This window comes from Balaenoptera borealis, assembly GCF_965194805.1.
Source record: "Balaenoptera borealis genome assembly, chromosome: 3".
NCBI classification, from domain to species: Eukaryota; Metazoa; Chordata; class Mammalia; order Artiodactyla; family Balaenopteridae; genus Balaenoptera; species Balaenoptera borealis.
The window spans coordinates 9,121,821-9,146,703 of NC_138866.1; the positions used below are offsets into that span (position 1 = coordinate 9,121,821).

The following is a 24,883-nucleotide window of genomic DNA, read 5'->3' on the forward strand; positions in this document are numbered from 1 at the left end:
AATATGAATTGGACAGATGTCGAGTGTGACACATCAGGCCAAGTTGGTGTATCGCATTTGCATCATACTAGGTGGCAGTACAGAATGGAATTAAAAGTCAAAGCATGAGGTAGTTTTTGAAAACACGAACTTACTCATTAGGAGAGTAAAGGGTTATAAGTTCATGTAAAGCATGATACTGACTTACTGTAGTCTTTTAGTATTTTTAAAGCCAGATTTTACTGGGGGGAAAATGTAATTTACTTCCAGGAATTCTCCTTATATCTAATTGGATTGTACTAACAACTTTTAAAAATTCCCAATTGTAATAGAACATAATAAATACTAATTTTTAAAGGGCAGCCCTTTCATACATATACTGTTTTCTTGATTCCCAATAGAGAAATACAAAAATTGTTTTTATCAGAGATCTTATTCTGATAAGATAAATATCAGAAAATTTTGTCAAGTAGGAAATTTCTTAAAGCTGTTTTTTAAAAATGAGTTGTATGTTCTAAAATATTCTCTCTGATTGCTTTTAGGTTACCTAGGGTATGAATTAATACAGACTTGGAAACTGAAAGAACTTAGAATCAGCATTTTGAGGTAAATATGTACATACTAAAGTAGTGTTAAGGTTTCCCCATTCTGCTTTGTTAACTTATTAGCAAAACCAATTTGTGTATGAAATGAGAAAGTTTAACCTCCACGCACGCACTATAGACTAGACTAGACTAGACACAAATAAGTGAAAAGAAACCACTGCCAATTTGTTTTTCCTGAGCTTGTGGTAGTAGAGGCATTGCAGTTAAGGAGCATAAATGAAATCCGGTATCAAATCTAAAAAAAGCAACATTTGTTGATTAAATCAAGCTTTTCATCTCAAGTACTTTACGCTTCCTTACTTTTTGACTTATAATTTTGATTTTGATTTATAATCTCTTAGGATTATTTAGGACCTCCCCTAAATTTAAATTTCTCCACAGTATTGACATTGTTGAACTGTTTTCTTAAATTTTTATTCATAAATGAATTTTATAAAAGAGTTTATCGTTAAATTGTTCTTTGAGTTTGTATTTTTAATTTCCTTTGAGAAATTGAAATTGCTGATAGATTTCATACTTGTAGTGAAAACTTACTGCCAGGTGATTTGGATTACTCAGCCAAGTACCTCTTCTGGTGATCTTCTTTACTTCTTTTGTATATATGAATTTAGGAAATAACACATCTCTATCCTTTTATTTATTTATTTTTTCCATTTCCCTAATCACTATCTTTAGAATTTATGTACTTTGTTTGATTTCCTTGTATTCATTTTTAAATCTTTCCTCTAACTTTTCTCAAGGCAGCGCACGCCCACCCCAGTCTCTGGGAATTAGGCATGCTATTGTTATAGCTCATTCTCTTGTTCTTTGTTTTAGAATAAGACTTAGTATCCTAAAATAACCCAAATGTCTTTTGTTTAAATTTTAATACAAAGTAATGGCCTTTTATTCAGCTTTTCATATCCATAAGGCTTTCTTGTAGATGCGTTTATATTTAGTTTAAGTACAGGAGTCTTAAACTTGGCTATTTTTGCATTTATTTTTAGAGCAGAAGCTTGGGTATGCTGTGATTTTCCAATAAACTGCTATCACAATGTCAAAATGCAGTTCAGACAACAGCAACACAGAGATCTCAAACATTAAGACGGTAAATCTGGGCTTTATCATATGTGGAAAGAGGAAGAGAGTTTTTATTCATGTGTTTTGCTAAGTTATTTCTAAATGAATCATACGAAAGCTATGAAACAACCTCACTGCTTTCATGAGTGTTAATTGTTTGACCAGAAATTTGAAATCTGTGATTGGAAAATAGTCATGTGGATTACTCTGTTGGCTCTGCTGAAGCAGTTAACCTTAGTCAGTTAATCTGTGAAACCATAGAACTTTCACTTACCAGCAGGGATTCAGAGCTTTTCATTAAGACCAAGTTAAGAAAAAAAAAAATCTATTTAAACATGCCAAAGAAAGTAAAAATTGGCAAAATTATAGGTTTTTCAGTTTTCATATTATTGGATTACTTGTTGAGTTTTTAATGTTGGATTTGCTTTCTTCAAATAGATAGTGTATCGCTGGGGCCAGTCACTGTGTACAAAGTGAATGAAAATTAATTTAAATATTGTGACCTTCTGGAAATGTAATGGGGAGGGTTCAATTGCCGTCCTCCATTTCCCTGCAAATTTTCTCTCTTGTATCCACCCTTCAGGGTGAGTAGGAGTGGGGCGGGTATGGATTTCCAAACCAAATACTGTAGAAATATCTTTTGAACTATGATTTTGTTCTGTATGGTATTGTGTGGACATTCATGAATCTCTGATTCAGTTCATCAGATATTTATTTAAATGTACATATGGTACATTATACCAGGAAATTTAAGAGCTGCAAAGAATGAGACACACATCTTGTTCTCGTGGAGCATGTTTGCCAGTGTGCCAGTAAAAGAATAAGTCGTGTATGTATGTGTCTCTGTGAATATATGCAATGTAATATAAGTTATGAAAGGCAAATAGAAACTGTTTGAAGGTTTTTACGTCACGTACGTGGACAATATTTGCATTTTACAAACCTGTATTTTTTGTTTGCCATGTCTGGGGTGTGATTTGGTTCGGTAGGTGGTAGAAATATGTGTGAGACATACAGCTCTTGTACTCAAGGAGATCCTAGTCTAATGGGTCGTATTTATTTATTTACTTTTTAAAACTCTTTATTTGGAAGTAATTAATTTCAACCTGACAGAAAATAAGATTAGGACGAAGAATATGTGCTTTACCTATTTTGCCCCATTTGCTTTATCAGTTGCAGCCATTCTCTCTCTGTATATCTGCGTGTAGTTTCTTCTTCTGAACCACTTGAGAATAAGTTGCATACGTCATGACCCTTTTACTCCTGAATATTTCACTGTCTATTTGTCAAGAAGAAGGAAGCTCCCCTACATAGTCATGGTGCGGTTATCAACTCAGTGAACGTAACGTTGCTGTATCTACAGCCTTATCAGTGGACTCTGTAATGGTCTTTATGGCATTGCTCTCAGGAAAGGATCCAGTCTGAGGTCAGTTACTGCGTTTAGTTGTCATGTCTCTAGAGTCTTCTTTAATCGGGAACACTTTCATAGTTTTTCTTTGTACTGATACTGATGATTTTGAAGAATATAGTTCCCCCTTAAGAAAACAGAACAACAACAACAACAAAAGGAACATTCTTCTATTTTTTTAGACTATTCTAAAAATAGACTTTATTTTTAAACTACTTTATATAGTCTATAATGAAGTTTTAACTAAGTGTTTAAATATTTATAGAGTATTTTTTTAGACTTTATTTTTTAGACTGTTCTAAAAATAGAACATTCATTTACTTTTTAGACTATTTCCTGGCACTGTCATTATTATGAATGTTGTCTACGTGAAAAGAAATGATGACAGTGGTAAGAAGGAGGGTTCCCGCTGTACTTGGTTTCTGGAGGTGGAAGAAGTGTGTTTGCGGATTTACATTGCTGCCCTCTTTTCTCCTTTTAAAATTTCCATCCACCACCAGGATTTAGGCTCCTTTCCTGATCCCTTCCTCCATGTCTTTGTTTGGTCTTGGATTAACATTTGGGTTGGGTGAAAAGTGAGGTGTCAGGCTTAACAATGATAAGTCATCCTACCAGTAAGCAGCCTGGAGTGATGAAGGAGAAGTACAGTTGTCCTTCAGTACCCACGGGAATCGGTTCCAGGTCCCCTGCAGATGCCAAAATCCATGGAGGCTCACGTCCCTTGCATAGTACAGTTGGCCCTCCGTATCTTTGGATTCATCCAACCAACGATAGATTCGACCTGCAGGTGTGGAGCCCGCGGATAAGGAGGCCGTAGAGCTATCCCAAGAACGGTAGGCAGGTGGGAAGTGCCTGCAAATCTCTTGGGCCTTCAGCGTGACCTTCTGGATCTTAGGAAGTTAGGTAAAACAGCCTTCCGCTTCAGGTTCTCTGCAGCGGTGTTAAGAAGCTTGAATGATCAACCTGAGGGTGTTCATCCTGTGGGCCTGTAGAATTGAGAGAAGTGAATGCTGAGTGTAAAAGGGGTAAAAGGAAAGGCTGTTGGGACTTTGATTCAGTAGAGAGTGAGTACATTATTTCTCATGAAAGACATAGTTCTGCTTGACCCAGGCAAAATAATGACTTGATAGTTTTTCATAATGTACTCTGGAATGCTGTGCTTGCCATCTTCCTCTGAGAGGGATAATGAGAATGGTTTTGCTGTCTGGTCCACGGACACGCCTGCCTTGCTGAGGTCCTTGGCCCTGCAGCCATTTGCCCCTGTACCATTTACTTGAGATCCTACTTGTATTAGCTGGATGTTGAATTCTCATCAACTGAATTGAGCTCTGAAATCAGAATTTGGTATTATACCTATGCATAAAAGAGACTACTCTTGAGACTTCTTGTTGGATTAGCTGCAACAATTTAAGTCACTGTGTTGTACAATGGTTATAAATTTAACATGTCAAGACATTCAGAGTTTTTGTTGTCAAGGAACAAAGAGTGGGGATTCTTTCTTTCCAGTGTCATAGAGTAATAACAATGAACACTGCAAAGCAGTACAAGGGAGAAAATTCTACAAGGCAAGTAAATTCTGCTGGTGATGGACTTTCACGTAGAGATTTGAAACCCTAACCCTCTATCTGCAGGTTAGGAATTTTAAAAAGACTGAATTATTATTTTCTCATTTTACATAATCATTTTTATCTTTGGGGAAGAATATATGCAATATAGAAGAGTGCTTAGATACCATGAAATAACTTTTATTTCACAGAATGGTGTTGCCTTGTTTTAATTTATCTAGGATATGAATAATTTTAAAGATACATATGTAAATAGTTGATCAGCTGTGCAGTTGTGATAGGTTGTCAATTGAGAAGAATGACCTTCTGTGTTTATGGTCCTTTGATAAAATGACCAGATGTTGGCAGGCGTTTGAATCCTTCCTGTGTGCAGGCACAGTGCGAAGTGCCTTCCATACAGTTTTCTCATTATTTTATCAATAGTAGCATCTTAGAATTTACAAAGAATGTTTGAAATATGTTTACGTATGTATTTACATGTTTTGTATATATACACATGTATTTTAAAGGACATCAATACTGTACATATTTTCTCTTAAAGATATATTATGGACACAGTTCTATGTCAGTAAATACAGATCTGTATTATCTTATGGATTTATAGTATTCTATTTTAAGACTAGACCATAATTTACTTAGCTAATTTTTGATTAATTCATTTTAAGGTTATTTCTTGTTCTTAAGTAATATTGCAGCAGTAAATATTCATGTGTTTACCTCTTTGTGCAGCTGCCTAATTCTTTTAGACAGGTTTCTAGGTGTAGAATTGCTGGGTTGGCGAGTACAGAGTGCTTGACTTTTAAAACGATCCTCTTAGATCACGAAAAAGCTAAAACAATTATGAAGAGTTTGAAAAGGCCCATAGGAATGATACTCTGATGTTTCTCTTGTTTCCGTGCTTTCTTTTGTTTTTAACCCTGCATGGTTGTGTAATGGTATTCTTTTTCCCTTTTGTAGTAAGCTGTGCTAGAACAAAAATGCAATGAAAGAAACACTGGATGAATGAAAAGCCCTGCTTTGCAACCCCTCAGCATGGCAGGCCTGCAGCTCATGACCCCTGCTTCCTCACCAATGGGTCCTTTCTTTGGACTGCCATGGCAACAAGAAGCAATTCATGATAACATTTATACGCCAAGGAAATATCAGGTACTAATGAGAACACTAATACTGGAGCATTTTCACTAAAATGGAATAAATTAGCATATAGTTGACACAACTTATATAAAACTCCTTTACCTTTTCAAGCTTTCCTCTTCTGATTAATTTTCTCATTCCAGATACTTTTTTTCTTAATAGTCCTTTTCTTTTCTAACATCTGCTGGGTAATTGATTTATTTGATAGTTTCATTGGTGAAATTTCTTTTTCTTTTTTTTTTTTTCCCTGTGAAAACCTCACTGTTCCTTAGTATCTATTTGGGTGTGTCTGTCCTCATGATCTGGGTAGGTTTGAACAACCTTGGACTGGAAGAAGAAGCATGGTTATAGTCATTTCAGTTCATATTGTTCTAGAGAAGTTTTCTGTCCCTGTGAAAATAATTCTGAAAGAAATTGTAAATGCCATTTAGGCACATTTACGCAGCACAGCTATGTGTAACCGGTATTTTAATGCCTCTGATTATTATTCTTATATAAAGATGTAGAACGTATGCTTTTTGAAGGGGCAGATTTGTTGGAGGAAGATTTTAGAAAACGGAAATTTTCTGAATTAAAACAAATCCAATTTTCTAAATTCTGTACTTAGGTAAGAAGTGTATATAATCTTTTTTTCCCACTGTATTTCTAGGTTGAACTGCTTGAAGCAGCTCTGGATCATAATACCATAGTCTGTTTAAACACTGGCTCAGGGAAGACGTTTATTGCAGTACTACTCACTAAAGAGCTGTCCTATCAGATCAGGGGAGACTTCAACAGAAATGGCAAAAGGACGGTGTTCTTGGTCAACTCTGGTAATAAAAAATTATTTTATCAAATTGTGTGGAGGAAAATTGGATGAGATTTTATGGTTAAGCAGATTTTTTCTGTGGGTATTAAGTTAAACTCTTGAAAGTATAGAGAGGTTGATGAATAATGTGTTTGTTGAAGCAGAAATATCATTCTGTCTTATTTCTTAACTTTATAGTATTTCTCTTAAATGTTAGTCATCTTACTTCATAGGTGTTAAACTTCAGCTTTTTTCTAAAACGTAATTGCGTTTAATTCTGATTCTGCATTTCTTTTGAAGGATTACTTTCGGAATATAATCTGATCTAAGTGGTTATTTTTGTTTTTGATGTTTTAGCTTCACAAAGTGTATCAAAAGGTGCTTGATTATGAAATAGGTAACTGATTTATGGTCTTGCTATACCAGTTGTAGAAAGAAAGTTAGATGCTTAACTTAAAAGTTAGATATTCAGTAAGAGTTTAAAGTACTGGTTTTTATGTGTTTGGGATTAGGTATTAAAATAAAAAGTATAAAATGTGAACATAAACTGCTCAGGTACTAATATAACCATGTCACTCCTCTTCTTTTTTTTTTTTTTTTTTTAGATTGTCTCAGCATGTGATGTTCTCATGTGCTTTAAATACATATTAGTCTGTCTTATTTCTTGGTGATACAATCTGATTTTATTGAAGAAAACAGGAAGGGTGGATCTGGAGTAGTTGCCATTCCAACCTAGAAATTATATTCTTAGATTGGGGAAAATCACCTTTAAAGAAGAAAGGTGGTATAAGGCTCTCTGAAGTGAATGACAGAGGGTGGGGTGGTGAGTCTAATAAGTGTGTTTTGGAGATAACTGTGAAAATATGATTTTAAATTGGCTATCTAAAAAATTGGTGGTTAGGTGTAATATATAATAATAAGGATTTCCTTAACTGTTTAATTGTTAGTAGTCCAGAGAGCCATTTAGGGAAGAGTTCTCATATTTACATGGCATATTATATTTGTAATCAGCCAACCAGGTTGCTCAACAAGTGTCAGCTGTCAGAACTCACTCAGATCTCAAGGTTGGGGAATACTCAAACCTGGAAGTAAGTGCATCTTGGACAAAAGAGAAATGGAACCAAGAGTTTACTAAGCACCAGGTAAGACTTGTAGAGAATTTTCACTTAATGAATCTGTACAAGTCCTTGGTTTGTAAGATGATCTGTAGCCTTGGTTGTCTGAATTAGGTTTGAAAACTCTACTTTTCTGTACTTTGTCAGCCTAGAAGCTAGCCCTCATGCATTTTCTTACTATAATCTCATCCTAAAGCCAAATAAATTGCTAACATGTATTGCTCTTATTCGATAGAAAAGAAACAGCCTTTACAGTATGATTTACTTGCTTGAAAAACACAAATTCCTATGACCTGTTTCCATCTTGCAGATAACTTGCTTTCAGAAAGTTTACTCTTGAGTTAAATGTCTTGAAACTGAAGACATTTCTTGGTTGAGATCTTAGCGTCTTTGATGGAAGACTTCCTCATAGACGTTTCCATGTAGCCAGCTTGTGTTGAGGGCCTTTCGTGTGTTGGATCTGAAGTGGTTAAGAGATGCTTCCTAACTAACCTCAAGCAGTCCCCAGTTTGCTAGAATGTCTTACATATTGGGTTAAGCCCTCATTAATAAAGCACGTAAAATCCACAGAATGATAAGTCCCTATCTTCTTCCAGAAAACCTTGTCAGTTTGATGGGGAAAAACTGTGTGAATTGTTTTGTGACCTGATAAAACTGATAGGTCTTATCATTCAAAATTATGGCTGTAGGAACCTAAAAACCTGAAGTAGATTTAGTAGATTTATCATAAAAACATGGTCTCCATTATCAAAAATTTTTTTCTTGTCTCTTTCCATGTTTTCCTAATTTTACATCTTGGTTCTCAAGTACCAGCTTCCATACATTGAGGATTTGGGTTTTAATTTTTACTGATGAGTTTCTTAATCTTCACCTAAAATACAGTGGTTCCATAATCTGATTTCATAGAAGTGTGTCCAGGCAGGTGAATGGCATGTGTTGTATACTGATAGCAGTTTTATTTTAGGTTCTCGTTATGACTTGCTATGTCGCCTTGAATGTTTTGAAAAATGGTTACTTATCACTATCAGACATTAACCTTTTGGTGTTTGATGAGTGTCATCTTGCAATCCTAGACCACCCCTACCGAGAAATTATGAAGGTAAGTTTTTAGATTTTATCAGTCTTAATAATGCAGGTCAAATTACTGAGTATAAGCAATGTTTTTATAGATCAAAAGCAGTATTAGTTACCAGTTTTGGGAACTTGGTTCCAGTGTAGGAATGAATGAATGAATATTAAATTAATGTTCATTTAAATCTATAACCTATAACATTAAACTGTAATAAATTTATAACAAGTTCTAAATCTATAATAAAAATTTAAACATAATATAAATCAGTAAATTATATGATCTATCATAAGTGAATTACATAATCCATCATAGCATATTTAAATGTTCCTTTTTGATAAACTGAGCTTTTAAACAAGCTACAGTAATTCTATAAGTGATAATTTTAGTATTTGTTAGGTCTTCTTGACATGTTTTATTAGGATGCTGTCTCTTTGGTTAGGGCCTTGCAAAATGAATTCCTTACTGTCAGTATCTTTTGTTATGTTAGCTCTGTGAAAATTGTCCATCATGTCCTCGTATTTTGGGACTAACTGCTTCCATTTTAAATGGGAAATGTGATCCAGAGGAATTGGAAGAAAAGATTCAGAAACTGGAGAAAATTCTTAAGAGTAATGCTGAAACTGCAACTGACTTGGTGGTCTTAGACAGGTATGCACTTAGTATTGACTTGGCTTTAATGAGACCTGCTATGACAGTTTTAGGCCTTCAGTCTCAGTGCCTTGCAGATAGTCTCTAAGAGAACAAATGGCTGTTAAAAGGAAAGAGCAAGACTAAGAATTCCTTATCAGGACAGTCATCTTCGAATGCAAGAATCGAACGTTATTTCCACAGAGAGTAACGGAGGTGTTTCTGCCTTAAGAGGAAATGTTGCATAAGCGTGGGCCCATCCTATTTGCTGATGTTGACGAGGACTGGGAACTCAGGAAATCGGTGTCTTTTTCTGTCAGTGTGTACACTTTGTTGTTCTGACCCACGTGTCCCACATGATGCTTTGAAAGGGCATTATTTATTTACAGGATTCAATATTTTACAACCTGCTTTAAAATAATAGGAAACACCCTCTAGTTTTGAAAGTGGGTGTGAATTTCTAAGAAGATGTTTATGACTTTGAGGTTTGTCTCTTTTCGAAGGGGTTGCTATTTCGAGTTTCATTAAAACGTGCAGATCTAAGTTGGTGGAAGTGAGCCTATATAAATGAGGTTTTTAAATAAGTATAACTAATTCAGTTCATATTAAAATACCCTTATTAGATATAGCCTTTAACAAGGTTAAAGATTACCAAGCGGTGGTTCTTAGAACAGTTATAGTAGAGATGACTTATTTCTCAGGTTATGAAATTAAATCACACATGGGTTTTGAGTACTGGCTCCACTAATTGTAAGCCATGTGACTTCAAGTGAGTCATTTATTGTTCCTGAGCCTGTAAAATGGCATTAGTGGTTTCAAGGGATTCTTTGATGGTCAGTTACATTGACATGGAAAACACCTTGCGGTATACCTGTCATTTAGTAGGATTTTGGAAAGAGTTCTCTGTGGAGTGAGGTGAAAAGGTAACTTGTAGATTCATGAAACTTACGAATCCAAATGTAAGGTGTAATACAAATCTCATGGCCTTAAGGACATGCTGTTTCTGATTTTCCTGAGCTAAGACAGTCTGTGATGTAGAAGTGAAAGGCTGTACTTTTGCTTTTATCTGACCTGAATTAGATTGGTAGGCCTGTACTACTTGAAGTCTTTAGGAGAAGCAGTGGTATTAGAGTGTTTGGGTAAAACTGGTAAGTAATCTGTTGAGTCTGGCATTCCCTAATTCTCAAAATGTGACTCTTAAAAATTCTTTGGGAATAATGAAAACTGTAGTATTTAAATATCTTTATTGTATTTCTTTTCCTTAATTAATTATTATATGCTTTTAGGATTTTATGTGTTGTTCTGGTTGTCGTATTATGAAAGTCATGAAAGATCCAAGGAATGATATTGTAATTGACGGAAATTTGGGGGAGCTTTCCTTATGAAGATATGTTAAAAACACCTTAAATATAAAATTGACGCTTGCGAATGCTAAAAGTTTTCAAATAGTATGGAAATGGATAAATTTAATGATAACACTTCCTCCCTATGATCTTCTCCCCTCCCCCTTCCCTATTTCTGCTTCTGAGAAATAATCATTATTGAGTTTCTTGAGTATTTTGACTAACATTGTTTCTCATTCTGGATGATGCCTAAGGGGGCAAAAGATGAAAGGCTAAACCTAAAAAACAAAATGAAAAACCTGGGATAATAATGCAGTAACAAAATTCATATTGAGACCTAACAGGCAAACATAGTGCGGATAGAAGGAGTACCACTTTAGGAATGCTTGTTGTGAGCCTGCTTGTTATTCCAAATGGAAATAGGAAGTTTCTTTTTTGGTTTAGATATATAATGGATCGTAATGCTGTAGTGAATTTATTGTGTATTGTGTATTGACAACTTTTGTTTCGGATATTAAAGATATACTTCTCAGCCATGTGAGATTGTGGTAGACTGTGGACCATTTACTGACAGAAGTGGGCTTTATGAAAGACTGCTGATGGAATTAGAAGAAGCACTTAATTTTATCAATGACTGTAACATATCTGTACATTCAAAAGAAAGAGATTCTACTTTAATTTCTAAACAGGTAAGCATATACAAAGTAAGTACGGGGAGTATAATAAAAGGCTTCTATTTATTTTTAATGTTGAAATGAATATTCTTCTAATGAGGCTGTTTTATATACATTTTAGTTTAAGGCCTTACCTTCTTATCTCTGGACATTTTTCATTGAATGTATCGCATTGGGTTGAGTTTACTATTACCCGACAGACATTTATATTATTAAATATAGACCTCCCTGGTTTAAGGAGATGTCATGATTATTTAAGTATAAGAAGTGAGTCCAGTTTTTTTTTTTTTTTTTTTTTTCTTGGTCAGATGAATTAGTTCCTGATCAAACCCCTGGGCTGAATGAATTCTTCTGCTCTTTCTTTGTATGTAACTGGATATGAGCTCGTCATCCCTGAATAGTGCAGCTTTGAGAAGCAATTCCTCAGGACAGTGGTCTTCAAAGTGTGGGCCCTAGATGAGCAGCTTCCCTCTGGAACTTTTTAGACATGCAGATGACAGGCCCCACCCTTGACCTGCTGAATCTGAAGCTCTGTGGGTGGGGTCCAGCTGTCTGAGATTTGACAAGCCCTTCAGTTATCCCGATGCCATTAAAACTTGAGAACCATTGTCCCAGGACTTTGCAGCCAGTTGTGAATGTTGACACTGTATTGAATCTAAGTCTTAATTCTCTCCTGCTGATTTTTTTCTGGAGCAGCAGTGCCCAGGCTCTGCTCAGCACTTGTCTTCTCATTAAGTCCATGTTCAACCCAGTGTGTCTTTTACTTGTCTGCAGAACTGGCAGTTCCTTAGTTTATAGCCTTACTATGGATTTATATTCTGCTCTGAGCTAGGGTTGTAAGATGTGGCACTCTGGGCATAGATAAAGTTCAAGGAAAATTGTTTTGCTTTTCTTTGATACCTAAAATAAAATTACATACTCTGTTGCATATACATATATATGTATATTCTGCTACATAGTTCTTTGCATATTTACCTAGAAGTAAATGACTCAGTTGTACTTCTGACTAATCACAGTTCTAAAATTGCTTTATTAATTGTATACAATTGCATCTTTTAATTTCTCTTATTTGATTATTTTCACTGGAGAAAACAAAAGGATGGTTCTGGGCATATATATGAAAAAGTAGAGCTTGAAGAGACCATTGGCCCTTCTCCCTAACCTTGGGGAATTAACCTCAGTGTTTATATTAGAGGGGTAAATTTATTTTGAAGGGGCAGACTAAAGACAACTTAAATCCCAGTTAAACTACATATGAAAATAACTACATGATTATTGTTTAGCATTTGGGCCTTTACATTGTTTTGTAGATACTCTCAGACTGTCGTGCGGTACTGGTAGTTCTGGGACCCTGGTGTGCGGATAAAGTCGCTGGAATGATGGTAAGAGAACTACAGAAATACATCAAACACGAGCAAGAGGAGCTGCACAGGAAATTTCTATTGTTTACAGACACTTTCCTAAGGAAAATCCATGCACTATGTGAAGAGCACTTCTCACCTGCCTCACTTGACCTGAAATTTGTAACTCCTAAAGTAATAAAACTGCTTGAAATCTTACGCAAATATAAACCGTATGAGCGACAGCAGTTTGAAAGCGTTGAGTGGTATAATAATAGGAATCAGGATAATTACGTGTCTTGGAGTGATTCTGAGGATGATGAGGAGGACGAAGAAATTGAAGAAAAAGAAAAGCCAGAGACAAATTTTCCTTCTCCATTTACCAATATTTTGTGTGGAATTATTTTTGTGGAAAGAAGATACACAGCAGTTGTCTTAAACAGGTAAATCTCTAAGATTAACATTTTTTCCATAGTAGAACAGGCAGCTTTTTGTTTTGTGAAGTGATATGTTGTAATAGCTTTAAGAGCTACCAGGAGGCTTATGTAAGTGTCCTGTACTTGGCACCATCATCATAACTCACGTGTTACGCTATACTGGGATTGACAGGATGTTTATATATACAATAGCTTTCCCCAAAGGCTAGATTTGACATGACTGAGGTGTTTTCCCCTAAAGGATGCTAATCTTTTCTAATCCATTAAAATAGAGTGCAAGTGTAGGAAAATTGTTACATTAAAGTAAAGCATTCCTTGTTTTACATTAATTGTTAGATTCAGTTAGATATTTATTAACCTGTGACTGTGATGTGTTAGGCATTGTGTTGAGCTTTTTACACCAAGCTTTCTCCTTCAGGTAATCTTAAAGATAAATTTTATCAGGGTATTACTGTGGCTAATTTTTCTGTGTTAGCTTTTTTCCTTACCAGATGTCGATTCAGGTTGGCACGTTTGCAGTGAAAAGTTTTTAAGAACTGGATTTGAAATTTGGATTGGTTCATAGACTACATATTAAAATTTTCTGAATCAGAAGAAAATAAAAATGTTAGGGAGGAATTCAGAGGATATTGGCAAAGGTGACAGCGAATGCCAATTAGGTTGTGAATTCCCACCCTACTCCCTTCTTCAATAGAAGTGTATTTTTCCTGAATATAGACCCAGCCAGCCAAGGAGCTACACTTCAGATTTGTGTCAAATGGTCACTTAATGTATGGTTCTTTTGACTTGTGGATGGATGCTCTACTATTTATAAGGGCCAAAAAGGGTCCTTATTTTGCACTTCAATCTACTTTTCTACAAGATCCATTAATTGGCCAAAGTTGATCCCTAAGAGCCTTTTCTGCAAGTATTGATCTCTGAGGAGAAATTAAGCTTTGTATCCTGAGGTAATTTGGGATTTTTTTTTTTCAAACTGCTTCTGACTGTTTGGGGGCCTTGAGAACTTACTTGAGTAACGAGAAATTGGACTCTGGGGTAGTCATCTGGCGGTTTTCAGTCTGGTAATTTTCATAGTCATTGGGCCTGATCCTTATGATGAATATGAAGTAAAATAACTTTAGGTAGTGAATTACATTGGAATCAGAAGTTTAAGGTTGGAAAGGGACTTCACTGACTATCTAATCCAACCCACTTACTTTTATAAAAAAGAGAAAGGCCTCAGGAGGAAAAGTGATTTGCTCTGAGTTAAATTGCCAGTCAGTGGCGGAGACAACTCTAGAATCCTGATACTCTACCTCCTAGTTTCCAGTTCTTTGTATAATCATAATGCCCTCGGGTATGGCAGAACACTAAAAACCAGTGCTTTCCAGTGGGAAGACTGCCAGGAGGCAGTCCAGGAGTGCATATCTGTTCGGGTTATTTCTTAGAATGGGGGAAAGGCATTTTGGGGGTCAGAAAAGTTTAGTGTTGGCACAGTTGTAAGCCGAGTAATAGACGTACTCCCTGCCCCCATACAGGATGGTTTAAGAATTAAATAAATTTTCTGGGGCTTGGAGAGAAGTCGGGCTTCATTTTCTTCCTTTCCTCTCTTTTCTGCATGCGTTTTTAAGTGTAGAGATGTATCCGCTTTCACTGCAGGAATATTAGCCTGAAAAGGTTTATCAGAAGTCAACGTTACTTCCTATTGACTTTGAGGATCAGATTAGTTGTGATCAACTTTCATAAAGTGTGGCTGGAATTTAGTGTTGGACGATGAATCAGGAGCGGTTTGAGGGTTGGCTTTATGGACAGCTAATTAAATATACAATAGAGGTCTTGTTCCAGTAAGCTTTTTAATAAGCTTAGAAAAACTTCCTGAAATCCAGATTCTTTCCTTCCATCAGTTTAACGGGAGGAAAAACCCTTCTTCAGTGAACAGTTTCATGGGAGTACAAGCTATTGTAATACACAGGCAGTTTTCTACTCTCCTAATTAAAAAAATAAATCACAGCTACTTCTATATATAATGTAGTATGTGTACAGTCTCTGTTTATAGTTTTTCTTTTGCCTTTTGTGTTTAGGGCTTTATCATTTATAATTTACCTTTATATATTTTTTAAAATTTCAGAACACTCCATGAGGGAAGAAGGTAGATGTTTTTACTATATCATAGATGAGGAAAATAACACTCAGTTTGTGACCTCCTAAAATAATGCAAGTATCAAGTGGCAGAAAGTGGTTTCCACTCTCCAAGTCTAGAGCTCTTTTCACTGTGTAATTTACTAGTATTGTGTGACTTTCACCAGTTTTTCCATTAATGTCCTCTTTTTAAAAAAAAAAAATTATGTATTTATTTATTTACTTATTTTGGCTGCACTGGGTCTTAGCTGCGGCACACGGGATCTTTGTTGCGGCATGCAGGATCTTTAGTTGCGGCATGCAGGATCTTTAGTTGCGGCATGCGTGTGGGATCTAGTTCCCTGACCAGGGATTGAACCCAGGCCCCCTGCATTGGGAGTGCAGAGTCTTACCCACTGGACCACCAGGGAAATCCCTATTAATGTCCTCTTTTTAATTCAAGGTGTACCAGAGTTCATTTAGTTGTTATATTTCCCTAATTTCCTTTGGTCTGTTACAGCTTCTTCTTTCCTTGTTTTTGATGACTTTGACACTCTTGAGGAGTACTGGTCAGATATTTTGTAGAATGCCTCTCAGTTTGAATTTGTCTGATGTTTTTCTCAGGATTAGACTGAGTTTTAGGATTTGGAAGAATACTGCAGATGTGAAGTGCCCTTCTGGTCACTTCGTCTCAGAGGGACTCATGGTATTAACACGGAACATCACTGGTGATGTTAAACTTCATCATGTGATTATGATTGCGTTTGCCAGTTTTCTCCACTGTAAAGTTATTGTTTTTCTCTTTTCTTACTTAATTCTTTGGAAGCAAGTCACCAAATCTAGTTTATCCTGGGGAAGGAGGGATTCAACTTCATTCCTGGAGAGGGGCTTATATATATGTATGTTACAGAAATTCTTCTGTAAGGAAAGTGTGTCTCTTTTATCTGATTTATCTGTTTATATTTGTTGAATCATGTTCTTTTATCATTATGAACTCGTGTTTGTTTATTTTATACTTCAGTTATAATCTGATACTAGTTTTTTGTTTTTTGTTTTTTGTACAAGTTGTTCCACCCTGGGCCATTGGGGGCTGTTTGAGGTTAGCTCCTGGGTCCCTTTGACATGCCCTCATCCTTTTGTTTTTTGAACACTTCCTTACTTTCTGGCACTACAAGATGTTCCAGGCTCATCTTGTATTTTTCTTGCATAGGATCAGCCATTTCTCCAAGGAGCCCTGGTTCCTTTTATTTCTACTCACTTTTTAGGTGTATGTTTTGTGCAAGTTATTTAACTTTTTAAAGCCTCAGCATCTTCATCTGTAAAAGAGTAATAATACCTCCCTCTCTTACTGGGTTGTTGATAAGAGACACTGTATATAAAAATGACAGTCTTACCACCTGACATTGTACTTGGGGAGGCTGTATGCACACACATGCACTGTGACCTTTGGGTCTGTGCCAGCGGCGTTGAGTAAGATACAGAGATTGAGGGTAAGCATAAACTCTTAGTTTTAAGAGTAAGTTATGTCTGCTGAATGTAATACAGTTATATTCATAAACTCTTAGTTTTTTATGTCTGCTGAATGTTATACAATTGGCCGTTGAATTTTAATGCTTTTAAAGTTACATTTTCTTAGTAGTTAATTTTCGTGGAATTTTACAAAAATTTTGGTTTCAGGTGAGTTTGAAATTAGGAAAAAAATAACCAGTTCTTTGCTATACATTGTTTGAGAAGCTCTGTGCACTAGAGAACAGCATTCTTTATCAAACAGCTTGCTTGTGGAACAACTCACATAAACTCAGTATAAAATTAGAAGAAACAAATCAGACTCTGTCCCAGCAATTCTGTGGTACTGTGAAATCTAGGCAGTGTGTGTTACTCAGTAACAAGCTCCCTGACAACAGTAGACCTTGTTTTGTTTCTCTGGAAGCCCATAACTTTGCAGGGATTCCTTAAATTTATCTGATAGAGAAATTTTTCTCTTTAAACGTTATCAGCATAGGTATATAGAATTCAATTATTGCTTACAAGAGATTTTTTTTTTTATTCATGTGCACATTGTTTCTGCTCTTCGCGGCAGCACTGATGAGAGTCTTGTTAAGGAGAAGTACATTCACTTGTAGTGCTTCTGCCTCTCAGCCAGTTGACGTCTACCAGATTTATTTTTTTAGGCAAATTAAAATACACTCTTTACCTAATTAGGAGTAACTTGAAATGCATTTTTTTAAACCTCTGTTATGTTCAAATTGATGCTAATTTACATAAACTAAAATTTGGAAGTACATATTATTTCTAAGAGAATTAATTTCATATTTTAGATTTTGGGGCATGCTGTTGGCATGTAGCACTGTTTCCTGTTACTGACATCATAAGTTTATAATAACTAAACGAATCTTGGAACATATTAAAGAAGTTTCTGATTTTGAACTTTTTAAGTACTTAAACTATAGAGCAGACTCTCAAACTAACCTAGACACACAAGTGTTTTACTGATTTGGAGGCAGGAAGATATTCTAGATGGCCCTTCAAGGTTTCTTCCAGGGCTTTGATATTAGCCTGTTTCATGTACTTATTGGGGGAAAAAAAAAAGAATGGTTTGACTTAAAAATGCAATTTTCTATTAGGAATTTATACTATGTTGTATGACTTCAGAAGAACCATATGGAATCGCTTAGGTCAGGTGTGGAACCATTTATCCTGTGTGCTGAGTTTTTGAATGTGGGTATTTCCAAAATAGCTGTAATGGCAACACTAACTGTTAACCTTCTGCACCCATGTAACGTGAGCCCGTCCCGTAGCTCTTTTCCGTTTCTTAGTGGAGGGCCCGTCGGAGGGGACAGGCTTTCTGGGCTAATAACAGAGGTGCAGGCAGAAAGGGGGATGAGCTCGGGAGTATGTCCTCTTTCCTGACAGGCTGGGGTGGGAGCTCTCTTGGCCTTGCAGCGCCGAAGCTCAGCAGCCTTTTGTGCAGAACTGTGGTCAGCGGCCTGCCCAGGGACGTGAGTGTTGGGAATGGAGGTGCTTAACAGCGGATGGAGGGATCCCTTTCCCGAGAGCCGTGCTTCCAGTGGTACCGGGTGCTGGGGTAAAACTACAAGAAATAACGCACTTCTCTTCATGCACAGCTGGAACTCTCTTACTACATGCAGAGGAGAATGAAGTATTCCTTTGGGGTATTTGGTACTTTGCCTAAGTTTGGCCGTGGAGACAAGGGCATGACCATTGCTGCAAGTTCTGTGTGTGCTTAGGGAAGTGCGTTGAGAAAGAGTGTGTGTGGTTTTTTCATTATAAGACTTGGACTAAAGCCAAAATACATGAGGAATCCATGTTTCTCTTTGCCTAGCGCTGTCCCCTCCTGGGCCACATTTCTATGAAGGTCGTCACTGCCAAATTAGAAAGTTTGAGGTACTGTGACCATTTCATTCATCAGTGTAAATCAGCCCTGTACTTGGTGTTACAAGTATTTGGTCCACAGATCGACGCAGAGAAGAGCGACAGTGATTTCTTTTTAAGCTAGTTGAAAAAAAAAATACCAAGACTATTTTGTTAGGTATGTTGGCAAAAGGATATGTATTTCCATTTTAAGGGAGACCTTACAAACAAAAGTTTAAAGTTTTTTCCCTCAGCAGTGCTTAACTTCCAAATGTATATAATTTTCTTAGATTGATAAAGGAAGCTGGCAAACAAGATCCAGAGCTGGCTTACATCAGCAGCAATTTTATAACTGGACATGGCATTGGAAAGAATCAGCCTCGTAACAAACAGATGGAAGCGGAATTCCGAAAACAGGAAGAGGTAACCTAAGTTCAAATAATTGTACAATAACAATTTTCAGAACATATACAAACTCTGCCCATAGGAACTTCCTTTCTTTATAGTTCCTCTGCATTTTTTTGGTAATATAGAGTACTTGTTCGTATAGAAACTAGCCGTCTCCTTTGAGGTAGCTGTATAGTGATTCATACGTTGAGAATCTGTCTGGAAAATCAGTTCTGTGTCTTAATTGCCATCACCCATTTTGTTTTCCTTTATTGGGCTGATGGCACACAACTACATTTTATAGAAAAAGAAAGCTTGCGCAAACTTAACTCCTTTTGACTCCATACGACTCTGAAGCAACAAACTGAAATTTTTTCCTAGAGAGTGGTTTGTTTTCTACTTAAAGTCCTGCCTTGGTTGAGTCCTTTAAAAATAACAATATATTTTAAAGATTTTGGCCTAATTTTTTTCATGCTTTTTAAGATTTTGATATAGGAAATAGCATTGTAAAGATGCTAAAACTTAATATAGTGTTCCAGCTTGCAAATAAAAACTTTTTATTTAAAATTTGTTATTTAACTTAAAAGTAGCAGAATAATTCACGTTGAAGTCATTTCTATGTGATAGCTCTTTGATAATATTCCAAGTTTGGGGAGTCTAATAGCCAGAGTCTGACAGATCAGTCTAAAACCCAACTTACTTTCGTATTTAACTTATTCTGGATTGGCAAATGATGTTACCTTAAATCTAGTATGAAAAAATTTTTCACTTAAAAAAAAAATCATTTCTGATCCCTTAAATGTGTCCCAAGATGCCAGAAAATAAGTAATGCTTTGCTTGTAATTTTTAATTCCAAGTGATTTAGGGATTTTAGTGAAAGAGTTTTGACATCTTTGGAGGGATGTTGGCACAAACTCACAGCCATAAGATCCCATTACGGAGGCTCAGAATAGCAACGGGACTCCAGAAGTGGATTCGTTTGGTCACTTTGGTTATTAAAGAACCCAGCGCCTTCATCTTGAAGGCTGTGATTTGTCCGTGGATGCTTCTGTAAAATAGAAAGGCACTTTGATTTTTCAAGTCATATTCAGTTGAAAATGTCACGTGTTCATGCATCTCGAGTTTTGTGTGATTGTTGTCATCATCTTTAGCCTGGCCTGGATTACGCGTGCTCAAAGTATTGTCAGAAATGACAGTTGTCCCTTAATTTTACTACATTGTTTTCTTTGGAAAATTTCTTAGAATTGCTATCCTTGGTGGATTTTTTTCAGGTACTTAGGAAATTTCGAGCACATGAAACCAACCTGCTTATTGCAACAAGTATCGTGGAGGAGGGTGTTGACATACCGAAATGCAACTTGGTGGTTCGTTTTGATCTGCCCACAGAGTATCGATCCTATGTTCAATCTAAGGGAAGAGCCAGGGCACCGATCTCTAATTATGTAATGTTAGCAGATACAGACAAAATAAAAAGTTTTGAAGAAGACCTTAAAACATACAAAGCTATTGAAAAGGTAAGATTCATGTGTTATCTTTAAGTTGTATTTATGTGTATAGAAATAGTTTTATCTTCAGAGAATAGTCTCAACAGAGGTGTGCAGTGTGTACACTATTAGAAAGTTGAGAGTAATTACACAGAGCCAGCAGTATTTTACAATAAAATAGCAGTGAAAATGGTCATATGGATTATTGGGAAAGAAGACCTGGAAAGTGTACTGTTTATGTGGACAGTGTAGTCACAGTTGATTGTTTGAGATGCAGAGTGATTTGAGAGTGATGACATAGCCCCTATACTCATGAAAGACTGGGGATCACTTGTGTGTGTGTGTGCGTGTGTGTGTGTAGGTAGGTAGGTAGGTACAGTGCCTTTTAAGCCTTGTTACCTGTATGGGGAACTTCTCCACATGATTGGAGCTGGAAAGGATTAATTAGGAGAAATTTTCAGCAGCAGGCAACTATGGAGTATTGAAGTGTATTTAGGAGAGATGTTTCATGTCAAGAGAGCTTTTTCTGTAGGTACAGAGGCAGACAACTAATGGCAGAAAAAGCATTTGTTCTCATAAATTCTGTTTTTAAAATGTTCAGATCTTGAGAAACAAATGTTCCAAGTCAGTTGATAGCGGTGAGACTGACATTGAGCCTGTTGTGGATGATGATGATGTTTTCCCACCATACGTGTTGAGGCCCGATGATGGTGGTCCACGAGTCACAATCAACACGGCCATTGGACACATCAATAGGTATGGCATCAAATCACTTGCATGGAAAACCTGTGAGAATTGCGAGATTTAAGTCTAAACCTATGAGTATTGTGTTGTTTACCTTTTGCAAACAATCACCAGTCTTTCTACTTATGGCTTGTGATACTTTGATGAGAGAAGGAAAAGAAGTTGCTTTTTTTTGTTCATTGTTCTTTTTTGTCAGAAGGCAAAACCAGTATTGCGTAGTAATAAATGTTTAGTTCTCATTGGCAAGGCTGACATAATGAAGGCATGCGTATTTTAATTAGATTGAAATTAATTTTGCAACACTCACTCTTTTATAGATCTTGAAACTTGTTTTGTGTCATGAATGTTGGTGGATGTTGAATTTTCCATTAGCGGTCATGGAAGATTATGATAAATTAACCTTTTTTTTTTTTTTTTTTCGGAGTATGTTCTGTTTTACTTTGTCCTGAGTCGGTGGTAACATTTCTAAGAACTAAGAACAGCAGATACATAGCTAGATTATGTATCAGGATAAATTTTGTGCAGAGGCAAAATAAAGGAACAGAAAACATAAGATTTTCTTTTTAACTTTTTATTTTGAAACAATTTTAGACTTTAAAATATTGCAAGAGTACTACAAAGAACTCACATATACCCTTCACCCAGAGAGACCCATTCAAGTTTCACGAGAATGTTCTTGGAGTGAAAGGGTCCAGTCCAGGATCGTGGGTTGTACCCATTTTCCTCATCTCTCTGGTCTCCTTCAACCTGGAACCATTCTTCAGTCTTTCCTTGACTTTAATGACCTTGCAACTTTGGAAGATGACAGGCCAGTCATTTCTCAATTTGGATTTATTTGATATTTTCTCATGATTAGACCCAGGTTATTTGTTTTTGGCCAGCATATCATGGAAGTGATGCTGCGTTCCTTTCATTCTCTCTAACGGGGTCACTCAGTGTTTATTTGTCCCCTTATTATGGTGGTGAGTTTGATCACTCACGTAAGGTCTGCCAGCTTTCTCTACTGTAAAGTTGCCTTTTTCCCCTTTATAATTAGTGACTATTTCATGGGGAGATATTTTGAGATTATATGAAATTTATTCCTCTTCCCAGTTTCACCCATCAGTGTAAGTACTCAATTGATATTTCTTGCCTGAATTGATTATTTCTGTGATGTCTGCAAATTGGTGATTTTCCGATTGCATTATTCTTTCTGTATTTATTAGTTGTCGTTTTACTGTGAGGAAGAGCTTTCTCTTCTCTCCGTTTATTTGTTCCTTTTATTTTTTTTATCCAATGTGAACTAATGGGCTCCTGTTTTATTCAGTCATTTATAGTCTTTTACTATCATTTATTTTGTTGTTAAAATTGTGTAAAATTTGGCTGGTGGGGGCCCCTTCATTCTAGCTTCTATGTCTTTTTAACATGTCACCATTATTCTTTGACCATTTCTGTATTTTATGGCAACTAAGATGTTCTAGACTCATAATTTCCCTGCCCCAGCCTAGATATTGGCTATTTCTCCAAAAGGTCCTGGTTCCTTTTAGTGGAGAATGAGTTGTGTTTAGAAACCAAGATCTGCACACTAGGTGTGTTCATTGCCTCTGGAGTATTACTGCTACCAGGCTGTTTAGTAGATGGAGCTAGAAAATATTTATACCTATTCACATACACGTTTATATTTATATAAACATTTATATAAATACACGTTTGTAGTTATTTCTGTATCTGACTACGTGTCTGTTGTTAACTCCATTTTTTAGTAGGACACCAGAGGGTTTATTCCAGCTTCCCTTTTTTCCATCTTTGTTCCTGGCTTTTTTAATAGTGAGGAATCTAATTCCCATTGTCCTCAAAATAATTACTTGACTGTTCAGTCTCCCTGTATGTGGCAGTCTGCAGGGCTGCCACCATGTTTAGGTGCCCTCATTGCGCAGGTCCTGACCTTGCAGGGTTGCTGCCCATTCCACTGCCCTCCTTGCATGCGTCCTGGCCCCCGCTGGGTTGGCTTCCTGTCCCAGCGCCCTCCTGACCTGGGCCCCGGCTCCCTCCCTCGAGGCTGGCTGCTTGCCCTGCTTGCAGTGCTCTCCTTGTGCTGCTGCTGGGTGGTCGTCCTGTTCTGCTGCCCTCCTTTGTGTGAACACTGGCCCGCTTCTGATGCCTTCCTTGCGTAGACCCCAGTAGTTGTTGGCAAATGTAAGATCATTAAGGAACAAACACTGGCAATTTATTCCCCTAACGGATTCTGAACAATACTTCCTGCACAGTCCAGTCATAGCACTAGACGTATATGGCTATTTATATTCAAATTTCAATTTTAATGAAAATTAAATAAAGTAAAAGATTTAGTTCCTTAGCTGCCCTTGCCACATTGCACGTGCTCAGTGGCCTCCCTGTCAGACAGCACAGATACAGAAAGAACATCATTGCAGAACGTTCCATTATGTATGTAAATGTACTACTGTTCCATCTTATTGAAAGTTTGAAGCAGTGAAGCTCAGACTCCACATATAAATACCAATCCAGTAGAGGGGAAGAGGGGCGTAAAAAAATCAAACTTTAGAATGTGAATATCAGTAAAAATTCTTTCCTCTGTTTCTCAGTTGTAGACTCAGCATCAGAATTTCTTTTTCTTCACAGATACTGTGCTAGATTACCAAGTGATCCGTTTACTCACCTGGCTCCTAAATGTAGAACCCGAGAGTTGCCTGATGGTACATTTTATTCAACTCTTTATCTGCCAATTAACTCACCTCTTCGAGCCTCCATTGTTGTAAGTTTAGAAAAAGAAATGATTGTGCCTTAAAATATGTCATTAATGGATTTGTTTTCAGCTTCTCTAAGGCTATGCAAGTTACAGGTAAATTTGGCTTTAAATCTACTTTAAAAAGTAAATTTGTAAATCTCTTTTGTAGTCAACTATATGTTCAAATCTTCAATAGACTGTATAATTCGTAGACTCCCAGAATTAGATTAGATGACCTCTGAAGTTTCCTCTGTAAGATCTTACTACTGTGAACATTTCTGGCAGAATCATTCAGCTGTGGCTTAGATACTTAAAGTGACACAGAATTCATTAAATGCAGTTGGGTTGCTCTAGTTATTTCGTTGTTGACTTGAAAATCAGCCTTTGTGTAACTGCTATCCTTAGTCTCAATACGGATATATGAAATTCTTACTAAAATTTAAATTCATCAAAATTGTAAAATCTTAGTTATAAGTATGTAGGTTTTACTGGGCAGGCTTTTTTTTTTTTAATTATTTATTTTTGGCTGCGTTGGGTCTTCGTTGCTGCGCACGGGCTTTCTCTAGTTGCGGCAAGCGGGGGCTTCTCTTGTTGCAGGGCACGGGCTCTAGGCGCATGGGCTTCAGTAGTTGTGGCACACAGGCTCAGAAGTTGTGGCTCGCAGGCTGTAGAGCACAGGCTCAATAGTTGTGGCGCACGGGCTTAGTTGCTCCGTGGCGTGTGGGATCTTCCTGGCCCAGGACTCGAACCCGTGGCCCCTGCATTGGCAGGCGGATTCTTAACCACTGCGCCACTGGGAAGCCCTGGGCTGGATTTTTAAAGATGGCTCTTCAAATATGGAGATTAGGATTTTTTAAAACTTGCTGACGTTTTTCAAAATGAAACTTTGTTCTGGTAAATTTCAACTTTAAAGATTTGGCGGTAGAGGT

The 24,883-nt window shown here is 36.7% G+C and overlaps 1 protein-coding gene across 11 annotated transcripts in view; it reads left to right on the top strand.

The window, feature by feature from the left end:
• DICER1 (dicer 1, ribonuclease III) overlaps positions 1-24,883 on the top strand; it is a 69,376-nt gene that overhangs the window by 19,815 nt on the left and 24,678 nt on the right. For 4 of the 11 annotated variants that reach the window (XM_082384448.1, XM_082384446.1, XM_082384444.1 and 1 more), the window contains 13 exons: positions 522-585; positions 1,571-1,671; positions 5,574-5,762; positions 6,400-6,562; positions 7,549-7,679; positions 8,617-8,751; positions 9,212-9,372; positions 11,215-11,383; positions 12,679-13,151; positions 18,905-19,037; positions 20,273-20,515; positions 21,087-21,241; positions 23,849-23,981. In XM_082384448.1, the coding sequence (XP_082240574.1) occupies positions 5,619-5,762; positions 6,400-6,562; positions 7,549-7,679; positions 8,617-8,751; positions 9,212-9,372; positions 11,215-11,383; positions 12,679-13,151; positions 18,905-19,037; positions 20,273-20,515; positions 21,087-21,241; positions 23,849-23,981 (2,040 nt within the window). In that variant the 5' untranslated portion in view covers positions 522-585; positions 1,571-1,671; positions 5,574-5,618. Of the gene's footprint in view, positions 1-521; positions 586-1,570; positions 1,672-2,934; positions 3,070-5,573; positions 5,763-6,399; positions 6,563-7,548; positions 7,680-8,616; positions 8,752-9,211; positions 9,373-11,214; positions 11,384-12,678; positions 13,152-18,904; positions 19,038-20,272; positions 20,516-21,086; positions 21,242-23,848; positions 23,982-24,883 lie in introns of those variants that run through there. The other 7 variants (XM_082384447.1, XM_082384449.1, XM_082384442.1 and 4 more) reach the window with 6 other exon arrangements.